The sequence below is a fragment of the Polyodon spathula genome, chromosome 24 (assembly GCF_017654505.1).
Source record: "Polyodon spathula isolate WHYD16114869_AA chromosome 24, ASM1765450v1, whole genome shotgun sequence".
NCBI classification, from domain to species: Eukaryota; Metazoa; Chordata; class Actinopteri; order Acipenseriformes; family Polyodontidae; genus Polyodon; species Polyodon spathula.
In genome coordinates, this window is record NC_054557.1 from 8,981,978 (window position 1) to 8,996,995 (window position 15,018).

The following is a 15,018-nucleotide window of genomic DNA, read 5'->3' on the forward strand; positions in this document are numbered from 1 at the left end:
GTGTTGCCTACAAATTACAGACGCTGTATATAATTAGCAGTATTCCACAAATCCCTTTATTTTGAATGAATGAGGAGGTTTTATGGAATTTGCGTAAGAGTCAAAATTAGGCTTTGAAATCCTAGTTTTGTCCTGAATCTATCTGAATATAGAAAGGGCAATTGTGTCCGTATGTATTTTGAGAGCTTACTCACATTCCTAATGTATAGCTCAGAGACCCTCTTGTGGATTAGATTGATTCAACCGTGCCTGGCAGTGGAGATGTCATTGAATGGGCTGAGTGTTGTTGCGAACAGACAAATTCATATATAAAGCACAGCCGTTTAGTCGGACTTTCCATGTCAAAAATCGGTTTACTATCTTACTCGTGTCAGCAACACTGCAAAATGGACGTTTAGAAAATGTAAAATGTATTTCATGCAGCAAAAATATTGATATGTTGTGCTACAAAAAAAACCGTAATGAGATGCAGAGACTTAACATAAGAGAGCATAATGAATGTATTGGATTATATCAGGCCTGTGCCCCAACCCTCAATCTCAGCCCCACTATCCTCCCTTGTTAAATCGTTGGGGTTTCTTGCCTTTTTCTAAGAGATACAGAAACATGTGTTCTGTCGGGACCATTTATATAGGTGCTGTTAATGTTTGTAATAGAGGTATTTCTCTCTAATCTTAACGATTATCTTCGTTGGTAACCTTTCCCGTTGCCAACCAATATGATTTGTCTTTTGTGTTCGAGCCAAAAAGAAAATGGGGGCTAGGTTGCACAGCACTACCTTTCACAGTTAATTTAAATGTTTATTTTTGCATCATTGATATTCTGCAAGATTTAATGTCTGTAAACATTACCAGAAGTCCAGTAACTTTATGATGTGGTTTTGGAAAGTTCCTGTTAAAATTTAACTACGTCAGCGACGGCGCATGTGATATGAATAAAGCTGCCTCGGTTTGAATCTGCACCTCCTGACTCCATGACGTCTGAGAGCTGTGTGTGACAGAAACGGAAAGGAGTTTTGTTCCTGAAATCAGCTGAGCTACAAAAACACAGACTGACAACTTCTAAGTGTTGAGAACTGCTGCGTGCGTGATTTCTTTTTTTTTTTTTAAGTAAGTTTTAAAACGGTGATGTTTTCGTGTCGTGCTATTCCAACAGGCTGAAAATGTTGGTCAGCGTCTTCCTGTATAATATTGTTGATTGTTATTGGGGCATTTAAGGCCCTACACTACAAGCAATCCCTGTGTGTCTGGGCATAGCCCTGAAGCATTTATGGAGATTTTACGCTTTTGTTTACTTGCGTTTTGTACATGCAGTGGATCAGAATAGATTGGACGATTATAGACGTGCTACTGATACAGCTGCGAATAGGGTTACATTGTGTTGTTTAGGTGTCATTGGGGGTGGTCAGACTTCCCTAAAACGAGTCAGAAACTAACCGTGCATTCTGGGAATTCCGTTTAAATAACTATCCATTAAAACAGCCAGGTATTAGATATGTATTTGTTTTAAACCATACGTTACAGCATTGTAATACGACTCTACGCGTCCTTCCGTTGCTGCCTAAGTTTTAGCTTTGTTACAACTAGAGTCAGACTGTCATGTGTACTTCGGATACACGGGCACTTGAAAGTTCGTGGAAAACCATTGATGTTAAAATGCAACGTTACCTGACGCAAATGGTGTTTCGATGCCCGTTATAGGATCTGCAAGTCTGAAGGAAGTACTGTACTGTTATATTTTCGTTAGATAAGACAGCCTGGTACTGACATTGTGATATGTTATATAACCAGAAGCGATACCTTTATTTATTTATTTATTTATTTATTTATTTGCTGTTCAAAAGTGAGGTGCAAAATAAATGTGTTTTGTTGTTGGTTAGGCTTGGTTTAGGCGGATAACACTGGCATGCATAACTACAGTATAAGGTAGCAAATGGTATGTATAATTGAATATTAATTGATTAAGTGCACCACACTTGGAGAACGCTCTTTTAGCGTCATGGCGCCGACTCTGTGGCACTCTCTCCCAGCTTTGGTGCGTGATGCTCCCACCGTCGCTCGCTTTAAATCGCCTCTCAAGACCCACCTGTTCTGTCTTGCTTTCCATGCTCTTTAAGCCAGATATCTGCTATTAGCTGCTGTGTTGCTGCTACTGTTTCAAGTATTATGTTACCATCATGTATTATGCACTTTCCACTGTATTTTATGTATTATGCATTTCTTTGTATTTAAAGTAGTATGGATTTTCTTGTTGCTGTATCATGTAAAGTGCTTTGTGATGGTGGTCCTCTATGAAAGGCACTGTATAAAATAAAGATTGATTGATTTGGCCTGTTTAATTGTTGAGTACATTTTGCATTTCAACAGATAAGTACTGTGGAGTATTAGGAGAAAGCATTTTAAAATGTTTGAATGTTATTTACTTTTTTTTACAGTTAACTCAACCATGAGCTAGTACAGAAATATGTGAAGTAATTCTATGCTGGCAGTTAATATCTGCAAACATGCCAGGGGTGTCGTCTGGTGTGAAGGAGCTGTACCTCTCCTCCTCTTTGGGTGAGCTAAACAAGAAGGCTGAGATTAGAGCAGACAAAACCAATACAAGAAGGTAGGTAGCAATTGCAGATATTGTAAAGTTTTTCCAGTGTCTCGAGTACATGTCTTGCAAAAAATTTAAATTTTAATTTCTGATCATGTTCTGAACTTCTTTAATTTAAAGAAGAGTTCAGAATTTACTGAGGCATGTTAAATTTTTGCCTAAACACACTTTTTTTTTTTTTAAAAGCTATGTTCAGAGCGCATGTAAAATCTTTAAGACGGCAGAAGAGTGTCGTTTAGACAGAGATGAAGAAAAGGCATATGTCCTGTATATGAAGTATCTGTCTGTCTATGACCTTATTAAAAAACGACCAGACTTCAAGCAACAGCAGGTACAGTGACACTTTTTTGGTTTATGATGGTTGGTTGTTTCCCTTAAATGTTAGTATTGTTAATGTTATAAAAGTATGGTGTGTAAATAGTGTGTTAATTGGCCTCTGCTATGTAAGCTGCCTGTAATGTTAAACTGTATGTTTCCATTTCTCTAGGAATATTACCTCTCTATCCTTGGACCAACAAGCTTTAAAAAGGCTATCGAAGAAGCAGAGAAGCTGTCAGATAGTCTTAAGCTCAGGTCAGTTTTGTGTGTGTTGCAGTTTTAGTTCTTTTTTTTTTTTAAACTTGTTTTCATTGATCATTATAATGCACAATGATATTTTAAGTCGTTTTTCTATTGCATTATTTATTTTATTAAAACACCCACCATGGTACATAGCTCATATTCAGTTTAACCAAATAAGTAGTAATCACTATATATTTTTTTATGTTTTTAATTGCACATCATAGGTAAATCAACTAAGGAATTACTTATTTTGTCAACTTTTAGTCTGGGAAGTTTTCTAAGGACATAGATAATTTTTCTTCTAAACATCGCACTGTATCCAGTTAATTCTCCTTCCTGCTACAATGCTGGTGTTGTGATTGAAATCATCTAGGAAGAATAAATACTCAGAAGTGACATAGTTGGTGAAAATAGTACATTTTCATTACATGACAGTAGCTGTTGTTTGCTTCATGCTAATATTGGACTCTGCTTTCTCCAAGAGCTCTCACTACAGATCTTGAGCTTCACAATTGGACTGTCTGTTGTAAAGTGGTATTTGTTCTGATGTCCATTTCCTTTCCTAAGTCGTTAGCCATGTTATCTAAACTTGATTAATCTTCTGGCTCCACTCTCACTGACTGGAGGGGGATTATCCTTCTAACTGTATTAGAAGCCTGAAGTGGGAAAACGCAGAGCTGGATACTGCTAGCTAGTGTGGCTAACCCTAACCAGCCCCAATGGGGTCTATTACTGTTTTTATGAAGTATTTGAATGATTAATCTGCTTTTGCCATTGGTTTTGTAATGTTATTTCTTGCTGCCTTCTCTTACCACAACCCCCTTGTAACTCAGATGTATATCTCAAGGGTTCTATTCTGGTTAAATAAACATATTTGAAATTATTATTTCCTTCTGTCAGCTGTCTGTTCAAGCTGTCACGTGGTCTTTAAAATAAATAATTAATTAACAAATACAGTGCCGTGAAAAAGTATTTGCCCTCTGTCTGATTTTCTGCATTTTTGCATATTTTTAACACTGAATGTTATCATATCTTCAAACAAAATCTAATATTAGATAAAAGGGACCCTGAGTGAACAAATAACACAAGTTTGATACTTATATCATTTATTTATTAAAGAAAGTTATGCAACACCCAATGCCCCTGTGTGAAAAAGTAATCGTCCCCTTAGACTCGATAACTAGTTACAACTGCTTCAACTCTGTGATATTTGTGGGTTTTTGAGCATAAACTGCTCGTTTCAGGTCCTGCCACAACATCTCAGTGGGGTTTAGGTCTGGACTTTGACTAGGCATTCCAAAAGTTTAAATTTATTGTTCTTCAATCATTCTGATGTAGACTTGTTTGTGTGTTTCGGATCACTGTCCTGTGCAGCTGGGTCACGCAGCTTCAGCTTCAGCTGACGGACGGATGGCCTGACATTCTCCTGTAGAATTCTCTGATACAGAGCAGAATTCATGGTTCCTTCAATGATGGAAAGTCATCCAGGTCCTGATGCAGCAAAGCATCCCCAAATCGTGACACTACCGCCACCATGCTTGACCGTTGGTATGAGGTTCTTACTGTGGAATGCAGTGTTTGGTTTTCGGCAGACATAACAGGGCCCATATTGGCCATCTTAGTGAGCAGTAGTTTCTGCCTTGCTGCTCTGCCATGAATCCCATTTTTGCCTAGTGTGTTTCTGATGGTGGAGTCACGAACACTGACCTTAGCCAAGATGAGAGAGGCCTTCAGATCCCTGGATGTCGTTCTAGGGTTCTTTATGACTTCCTGAGTGATTTTGCTCTTGGATTTTGGCAGGACGGCCACTCCTGGGAAGATTCACTGCTGTTCCAAACTTTCTCCATTTGGACACTATGGTGGAGCCCCAGAGCCTTAGAAATGGCTTTGTAACCCTTTCCAGACTGATAGGCATAAACAACTTTTTTTTTTTTTTGGAGGTCTTCAGGAATTTCTTTTGATCGAGGCATGATTTGCATGTAGAACCTGTGTGCTGACAACTTCACTCTGATGGTAAGGGTCAAAGTTAGTCAGATTTATATTGGACAGGGCTGGCCCAAATCAGGCCTGATTGTTGACCAAAGTATTCAAACAGCTGACCCTAATTATTCTTTTAATTGGCTTGAGTTGACTAGGGGGGCAATAACTTTTTCACACCTAAAGATTGCATGTTTGAGTACCTTGTACACGAAAAAATTGAAGACTCCCTCTATATACTACTGCAACCCACAAAAAGATCTGACCAAATTCAATGTGAAAAATGTGCAAAAATGCAGAAAATCAGACAGGGGGCAAATACTTTTTCACAGCACCATATATTCACAGTTGTACAGGTACTGATAATGGTTTCTTGCTATTTAGGTATGAGGAAGCCGAAGTGCGCAAAAGGCTTGAAGAAAGAGAAAGGCAAGAAGAAAAGAAAAAGCAGGAAAAATCCAGAAGTGAGGAAAAGGACTTGGGAAAGAGTGCCTTGAAGGACTTGGCAGATTTCAAGAAAGAAAATAAGAAGGTACAGTGAGAGTGTGTGTTCCTTCAAGGTGCTGTGCCAGGGGGATGCCTGGCTTTTGTTCATGAATTCAGTCTGTTTTCGAATGCAGACATCATTGGACCTGTTCATGAAAGACATTTTGCAGAGATATTTTGCTTGTATGAGTACAGGATTGCCAGCTAAAAGAAAGTATTTGCACATAAGTACAGCCCTGTTACCATGAGGTTTATTGGGAAGACATTCTTAACATCCATCTTGTCCAAATTTTAGACTATGCTAAAATATTGCTAAAACTGAAAGCAAAGGCTAGTGAGCTGTAATGTTTTCTTTTCTCAAGAGCCCGGTTCCATGGTGCTAATTATTTACAGATATTTTGGCTTGGAACAGGGGTTGCCTAATGTATCAAGGGCCACTGTGTTTCCAGCTTGTAATTTATTACTGTTCAGACCAAGAAACTGATTATAATTGAGAGGAGGACCAGGTTGTATCAGCTGCAAATAATTTGCAAAAGATGGACTGAAATGTCTTGTATAAATTATTAATATAAAGGTGTATTCTATGTTTGGGATTTAGATAAAAGGGGAGCCAATAAATGCAAAGAAGGTAAAAAGTGATACACCTAAAGGTAAGAAGTCGTCTGGATGCTATTCCAGTTTAATTTGTCCACGTATATGTTGCTTTACTGGAAATGAAACACATGATGTAAGATGTTCTATTTGTCCATATGGCCTTATTTTTACTGTAGGGTCTCCCCTTCATTGGTTCTTTATAACAGTTCTTAACAAACCCTTTGGCAAGACTAGGCAAGGGGGGATTGTCCTACATTACTAATATTGAACCTTCAGACATGCTATTTACAGACATTTCTTATGTATTCTGTGATAGCCGATCAAAATGCAAGATACGTTTTAGATTGAATGTGATAATTTATTGCATACAGATTGACTGTAGTAATGATAGAAGCTTTATGGTAGTAGAAAGGACTCCAAACAGACTTTTTGAAAAGTGAAAGAATAAGCTGTCGCACTGTGCGACTAATCCAGGCTTTCTCACATGAGTTACTGTGCCCCCAGGAGGAATCACAGCTGAAAAACTCTTCAAAATGCTGCAGGATCCAAGCATCAATGTCATTGTCATGGATGCAAGGAGTCAAAATGATTACCAAGAGTCACGAATGCAAGTGTCTACCCAGAACTGCATCAGCGTTCCTGAAGAGGCTGTCAGTCCTGGGTAAGAGAATACGAAGAAGCAGAGCCTAATAATAACCATACCAAAAACAGATTTTTAATCAGATATAGGGAATTAGGTTGAGGTTTCAGATATCCTTAGGAAAGCTTTTGGTTGTTGTTAATAGTCTTGATTAAACTAAAAAAGGTCCCTAGTGGATTTTACTACAGTATTCTGAATCACAATAACCCAAACTGACCTAGATTTCAAACCATGCTATAGTAATGAAATGCAGGCTGGTCACAGCTGTAGAAACAAATCATTTTATAAATGTGTAACACTTTTAAAACCCAGACAAGATGGTATTGTCTCATTTACTTGCACATGATATCGGTTATTACACTTTCACTGAATGCCTCACTTAAGAAGTATTCTTTGTCTTCTGCACTGTACATCCATGCATTTTGCTAAATGACATGCTTTGAAATCCGGCACACTTATGAAGCAGGTCATGTCAGAAGCTCAACTGGTTTTCTGTTTCATCAGAATAACTGTAAACCAGATTGAGGCCAAGTTGCCAGAGGAATCCAAAGGGCAGTGGAAGCGGCGGGGGTTTGTGGATTACATCATTATGTTCGACTGGTTCAGCTCTGTGAAGGATCTGAAGCTAGGGACAACTCTGCAGAGCCTAAAAGACGCCCTGTTTAAGGTTTGGAGTGCCTGCTTTGCTTTGCCTTCCTACTCTAGTTAATATCAACATGTCCATTGTCATGTTCATAAGCTGCAAAGCAGCAGCTTATACCAAATGTGATTGATTTGAAGACTATGCTATTTATTAGATTTATAAATAAGCACATGGTTTTTCAAGACCTCAAAGGTCTCTTTTGGTGAAAGAGGACATTTAAATAAAGGGGTAAATAACTGCCAGTAATGCGATAACATGTTTTATTAATAAATGCCTATCAAATGAATTTGTAGTACACATACATTAATGAAACGTTTCACACTTGGTTATATTGGCTGGGAATTTATTATAAATGAATTATACCTTTTTATATGAATCTTGCATAATTCAATTAAAAATCAGATGAGCACACCTGTATGACTACACACAGAACAAAAAAAGATTGTGAAATTATTGACTTTAAAAACTGACAAATAAAATATACAATATACATGGTTTATACACTGCATGTCTTCTTCCAGTGGGACAGTCAGACTATCTTACGGAGTGAGCCCTTCGTCTTAGAAGGAGGTTATGAAAGCTGGCTTTTGTGTTATCCCATGTATACAACCAATGCTAAAGTCGCGCTGCCCAGACAAGAAAGGACTCAAACAATCCCTGTGTCTTGTAAGTGTGATAATAATAATAAACACCTTGGTACATCTTAGATAATCAGATTTTTTTTAAATTGTTTTATCAAAGTAATAAATTGAGTAGTGTGTGTACAGGTATACTCGGTTACATGGCATCTACTGTACTGGACATTGAGTTGGATGGTGTTTTTATATTGTTTATTCTATGGTGTGCTTGAATACTTTTAATATTCATCAATATATTATATGTTTCACTTTCAGAAAAGTGAATTTTATGTTTATACAGTTACATTAAAATTACATTAATTGTGCTACAGTAGTAAACTTTCTTTTAGCTGTTAATTTCATTGTAAATCTGTGGTAGAAGTGAAAGCCTATTCTGTGTTTTAACAGTGAATTTCAGCTATCCATCCTTAGAGGAGCCTCCTGCCCCTGTCACCCCAGAACCAGAGCCTGAGCCTGAGCCAGAGCCCTCTCTGGAGCTGAATGGAATGAAAAGGTCTGTCGAAGCAGAGCTTCCGAAGGAAGACGTGGATGAGACCTCAAGAATAATCACTAAGCAGACTCCATGGTCTCCTGCTTCTGCTACTAAACCTGTGATCGTGTCCGCCAGGCAGCCTGCAGTGACGGTTGTTCCTCAGGTGTGTGTGCTGTTTGATACAGGGGTTGGTTCTCAAAAGCAGTGTCTGCAGTTCTAGTTTAGAATACTTGAATGAAAATCCTAACTAAACTACACAGATTTTTGCATGACATGGATCAATTAATAGCCAGTGGGTAGTGTTTGTGCATTGCACTAGTTGCACTGCAACTCCAAACTATTTTGTACACATGTACAGTTTTTGCTATTTTACATATCTTTTATTTTTTTATTTCAGTTTGATCGCACAAAAAAGCCATCTGTTAAAATACCAGACAGTTCCAGACCAAACCAAGAAGCCACAGGCAAGGACCAACAGACAGTTCCAAATGGACCAGTCATTCCAGACCGTTCAATAAAGCCATCGTTCGACAAGAAGAACCAGGAGGAGCAGCTGAGGGAGCAAGAGAGGCAAGAGCTGGAGCGAAGAGTGAAGGAAGAAGAGGAGGAGGAGAGGAAGTGGAGTGACAAAATGCAGGAGGAGAAAGAGAAGGAAGAAAAAGAGCGCAAACTCAAAGAAGCGGCGGAAAGGCTTGATGCAGAAAAGGCAGAGCAGGACAAGGAGCACACTGGAGACGCTCAGGAAAAGAGCTCTCAAGAATCATCTCCTGATATTACAGCCATTGATGAGAACAAAGTGGGTCTCTCTAAAAATGTATCCATTTCACACATTCCAATTCTTAGACATTATAATAGCGTTTTGCCAGTCAATACGCTTGTCTCATTTTCAGTTGCATAGTTTTCCGTAGGTGACTTCGTATTGCATCGTTAAATATTAACAACCCCCTTCTCCCTATTTAACAATATAGAACAAATGTGATTGTTGGGATTTTCTTTCACAGAAGTAAGTAAGTAAATCTCTGTCTATTGCCAATTTCACTTTGCTGTTAGTTGCTCTCTGAATGATTACCAACCCCATTCCTGCAATGAGTGATCAAAATCTGAAACAGATCTATGTTTAATAAATCTACAGATTTATTAAATACATAAGCATATCCATCATTTCATTAAAAAACAGAAGTCTTTTCTAGCTTTCTCTTGTCCCAATTTAGGTTCCTTTGAAACATAGTAATGAAGTAGAGAATGGGAGCCAAGAGACAAGATTTATAAAAGATAATAATGAAGATGACATTGAAAAACCGAAGGTATATCAAAATAAAGAGCAAAATTCAATCTTTTTTTTTTTTTTTTTTTGCAGAACAGTTTAGAAATGTGTTTCCTTCGGTTTGAAATGTCCTCTTCAAGGGTTGGTGAGGACAAATGAGTCGGCTCTGTTTTTGTCAATCTCATTGCTTAATAAAATCAATGGTTGGAAAAGTTGATTTTGTTAAACCAATTTGAAGTAAACACAGTTTATTTAAATGTGTTGCAGCCACAGCGAGAGCCATTAACACGAGCAAGAAATGAGGAGATGGGGCGAAGTGTCCCGGGACTGCCACATGGGTGGATGAAGGTATTTGAGTGTTGTTTTTGTTTTTTAAATTGGGTGTCCTGGTAAAGTTAATAAGTCCAATAAGAAAAATGGACTTGAACCCCACATCACCCCCCACCCATACCAGACTACTACAATCTTCTGAAACTTTTTTTTTTCTCTTTACAGTTTTTGGACACGGTGACTGGTACTTACCGTTACTACCATTCACCAACAAACATGGTCCACTTGTACCTGCCTGAGATGAGTATATCTGCGACTCCACCTGATACTCCCCCCACCGCCAAGCTAAAGCAGTCCCCCCAGGCAGAGCTGGACCGGGAGCAGTCTAAGCTGAAACGCTCCTACTCATCCCCTGACATCACCCAGGCCATTCAGGAGGAGAGCAAGAAGAAAGCCCCTGTGATACCCACCGTCAACCGGGAAACCAAGTACGTGGAGTGGTGAGACATTAGTGGGGACAAACGCTTAGTCTGTGAGAACCAACTGTGCCAAATCTGTACGGAGTATCATGTCAAATGAATAAGTAGCCTGCTAAACCAAAAGGATCCCAAAAAACCATAGTGATCAAAGTCTATTCTTGACAGTTTCGTTTGCTTTCTTTTTTTCTTAAGTCAGATTGATGAATTGGGAAGCCTGATTTTTTTTTTTTTTAAAGCAGCAATTTCCTCTCAGTAGCAGGGATTAAGATTCACTTAGGATTTTTTTTTTTTCCCCCCAGGCCCCCTAGCCTCACTGACTACACTAAAACTGAAATTGTTGTGCGACCCTCAGCAGCCAAGATCCGTAACCTGAACCCTGTGTTCGGAGGCCTTGGGCCAGCTCTCACCGGGCTTCGAAATCTCGGCAATACCTGCTACATGAACTCCATCCTGCAGTGTCTGTGCAACACGCCCCGCATGGCTGAGTACTTCCACAGGAACTATTATCAAGACGATATTAACAGGTGACGTGTTTAAAATTGGTTTGCTGTTCACATTCTGTCATTTTGAGCACCTTGAATGTTACCATTTTCTTTCCCCAATTTTGGTAGCTTGTTAAGATAGTATTCATATTTTCTGTCTACAGATCCAATTTTCTGGGGCATAAAGGTGAGGTAGCGGATGAATTTGGGGTAATAATGAAGGCACTGTGGTCAGGGCAGTACAAATTCATAAGTGCTCGAGATTTCAAAATCACCATTGGGAAGATCAACGACCAGTTTGCTGGCTATGAACAGCAGGATTCCCAGGAGCTGTTGCTTTTCCTGATGGATGGGCTCCATGAAGATCTAAATAAAGTAAGTCTTATTTATATTTAAGTTAATAATTGGAGGCGGCCATATGTCTTCGAGGCTATTATACTTCTAGGTCTTCAAAACTACTAATACACTAATGATTCTTGCTATGGGCATTCACAGATGCATTCAAATGTCAGTTCCATGGCTACAGATATACTAATCAATGATATAACGTAAATATTGAATTCTGTGAAGTCACTTTGTTTAAAAGAAAACTATTTCTTAACTTTAATGGGTATCATTTTCCCCTTTCTTTTTGGGATTTCATTTTGATGGCAAATTAGAGAGTAAGTAACATCTGTTGTATGACTTTTAGAGAGATGTGTTTACAGTACTGTATTCTTAAATGAACATTTACATGCCATGTTTTTTGCAGTGATCAAATCGAAATTGCATGGGTGGTGTGATCCATTTTTTTTTTTTTTTTTTTTTTTTTCATTACTCAATGTACAGTATGCTGTGTTGAGTGAGAGATCTAGCCATACAGTTGATGTAGATCCTGGTGATCTGCTTTTTTTATAATTTATACACCTTGCCTAGCCTCTGCCTGTGATTTTGGGGTGTAGCATAGCAGTGCAATGCTGGCTAGATTCATATCCTGTCTGTAATAACTCCCCAGTCCCTAATGTAGACCTGATTTGAAATGTCATTTTATTCTACTCTACTTTGTCTACATATCCCCTGTATCAGGTAAATAGTGAATACCAATATTTCTTTTGATATATTCTGAGAACCACACCTTTGTTTTGAAATTTGGTACAGGCATTCCTTGGCTAGTTCTTGATCACCATGACCTAGTTTCTGAATTCTGGCCTCTGATTGGTTGGGCAGTATTTTCAGAACTGCCTGCCTGAACTTTGCATGGGTATTTGTGTGCAGTGGATGTAGATCGTGGTTTGGTGAACACCTTCTTCACATTGCTGGCATGTGTTTGGAGGCTATGTCTAACCACTTCTTAGGAACGTAGGCATGAGCATTTGATGTGAGATTCTGTTCCACATGCCGTGGGAGCAGGTGATCCACAGCATTTTTCATGTTCTGACTCCTGTAATGTGTTTATAGCCAAGCATGGGACATGCATTTTACTACTCTATCCTTTTGGTTGACAGGCTGACAATAGGAAGAGGTACAAAGAAGAAACCATTGACCACCAGGACGATAATAAAGCAGCAGACCTTGCTTGGGAAAAACACAAGAGGCTCAACGAGTCCATCATTGTCGCTCTGTTCCAAGGCCAGTTCAAATCCACAGTGCAGTGTCTGACTTGCCACAGAAAATCAAGGACCTTCGAAGCTTTCATGTATTTGTCATTGCCACTAGCATCCTCAAACAAGTGTACACTACAGGTAACGAAACACATGGTTAAGAAAAACAATCTAATAGTCTGACTGAAGCGAAAAGCATCACGGCAGGGTACTTTGCTTTCAAATTGATGCTTTCTGTGTCTCACCACTGGCAGAAAGCTGTTGTGACAAAAATACAGTAAATAAGCTCACTTGCACTATTTGAGGTGTGTTTGGTCAATAAATATATTTTTCAAATGATTGTAGTGTTGTCAGTATTAGGACATGTGGTTTAGATCAATTGAATACACACCCAAGATTTGTTTTATCTCCAAAACAGTTTTCACTGCTTTTCATTTCTAGGACTGCCTGAAGTTATTCTCCAAAGAGGAGAAGCTGACAGACAATAACAGATTCTTTTGCAGTCACTGCAAAACTCACAGAGATTCAACAAAGAAAATAGAAATCTGGAAACTCCCACCTATTCTGTTAGTGCATTTAAAACGGTAAGGCTAAATCTCATACAGAAGACACTTTAGCTTTCTTGAGATTGTTTTCTGTGACATAGCTTTTAGATATGCTCCTATATATACCTAGTGCACATACAATACCTACTGGGACAAATTCAACAAAAATCTTCTAACATGCACTCGTATGCTCACTGGTGTACCGTGTTATCTTGCCCGCATAAGCTTAAACCAGAGGGGCCATGTGATCAAATAAATAGTCTGCTTTGTAGAATGTGTATTGAATTAATAGAATCAAAGGTATGAAAATGACACATCTGATTTGGATGTTCTTCTTCTTGTTATGTAATTAGGAGTGTTGCATGCATTTTAACTTAATGACGATGCATCAGAGAATCTTATTCTTCCTTTACAGATTTTCATATGAAGGACGGTGGAAACAGAAGCTCCAGACTTCTGTAGACTTTCCCTTGGAAAACTTGAGCATGTCCCAGTACGTAATTGGCCCAAAGAATAACTTGAAAAATTATCACCTCTATGGAGTATCTGTAAGTAGATCTGAAAAAAGTTACACAATGCATTGCACATTCAGTTTTACTTTGCTTTTTAAATGTTAAACAATTTAGTACAAAATAACAATCGGATTATTTTATTAATACTCATTTATAGATGAAAATATCGGCTAATGCCTTTTTATGAATTTTATGTACCGATGATGCAGCTGAAATATGTGTAACTCTGCTTGGTTTTAAAGCTTCACTGAAATTGTTCTCATGTGTTTTATCACAGAACCATTATGGAGGCTTGGATGGAGGGCACTACACTGCCTACTGCAAGAATGCCATAAAGCAACGGTGGTACAAGTTTGATGACAGTGACGTGTCAGAACTTTCTGCATCTTCAGTAAAGTCCTCGGCTGCTTATATCTTCTTCTACTCCTCACTGGACCACAGAGTACCTGAAATGGCTGCATATTAAAACTGCATGTCTTTCCTTGGAGAATACCACCTCTCAGTATATCATAAATAGGACTGTTGTCTGAATAACAAATAGAGAGCTGGAGAAGTATCACTATCATACAATCTAGCACCACTTCTCTTAGTAGAAAATTACAAGTTTTGTACAAAACTTCATTTATGAACAGCATTAGTGGGTTAGTAGAAAGAAGAAAAAAATAAAAGCATATTTAATTTTACCACACCCCAGGTGATGGAACAATCAAAGTATGCAACACAAATTGTATTCTTAAAATATTATACAAATTTACATATTTTGATTATATAGTAGCATTACTGGAACTACATGGACACTGTATAAATGTTCGGTTTTTCTCAGTTTCAGTGTTGTGGCCTTTTTTTTCACATAACTGCCCTTAAGCTACCATGTACTGTATGTTAGAATGAACAGCTTAGAATGTAAGTGTATATTCTGATATGCAAATCCTGCACAGTAGACCAACTTTGGCTGTGAATGAGAGAGTTTCATGTTCATTATAAAATCCACTGCTGTGCTTAATCCTCCAGTACTTTTGCATAGAGAAATATTATTTTTAGCTAGCTTTTGCAATATTTGTGCAGAATAAATTTCTTACTCCTAGTGTGGTATGTTTTGTTTTTGTCTTTTTACCAATGATTCCATTTCAGATGTCGTTTTCAATAAATCTAAATCCATGTTTTCATTGTAGACTAGTACAATCTTCCAGAAGCAATTCATTTGAGGTAACGAAATATTACAGTGACGAAAACAAAAGGCATGTATCCTTGGGTTTCTGGGTGTAATGTGACTCGCA

At 38.2% G+C, this 15,018-nt stretch overlaps 1 protein-coding gene across 5 annotated transcripts; it reads left to right on the plus strand.

The window, feature by feature from the left end:
- The first annotated feature begins 987 nt into the window (after positions 1-987).
- LOC121298968 (ubiquitin carboxyl-terminal hydrolase 8-like) lies at positions 988-14,825 on the plus strand. 5 transcript variants are annotated; one of them, XM_041226368.1, is made up of 21 exons: positions 988-1,109; positions 2,435-2,607; positions 2,785-2,929; positions 3,086-3,171; positions 5,521-5,668; positions 6,221-6,272; positions 6,706-6,877; positions 7,361-7,523; positions 8,021-8,165; positions 8,525-8,772; positions 9,007-9,405; positions 9,821-9,913; positions 10,141-10,221; positions 10,369-10,631; positions 10,922-11,146; positions 11,269-11,479; positions 11,764-11,766; positions 12,589-12,825; positions 13,126-13,268; positions 13,645-13,777; positions 14,019-14,825. In XM_041226368.1, the coding sequence occupies exons 2-21, from the start codon at positions 2,504-2,506 to the stop codon at positions 14,205-14,207; spliced, it is 3,240 nt and encodes a 1,079-aa protein (XP_041082302.1). In that variant the 5' UTR covers positions 988-1,109; positions 2,435-2,503; the 3' UTR covers positions 14,208-14,825. The 5 variants fall into 5 exon arrangements, with proteins under 5 accessions (XP_041082302.1, XP_041082306.1, XP_041082305.1 ...); XM_041226372.1 differs by having other exon boundaries at positions 6,721-6,877; XM_041226370.1 differs by having other exon boundaries at positions 989-1,082.
- The last annotated feature ends 193 nt before the right edge of the window (positions 14,826-15,018 follow it).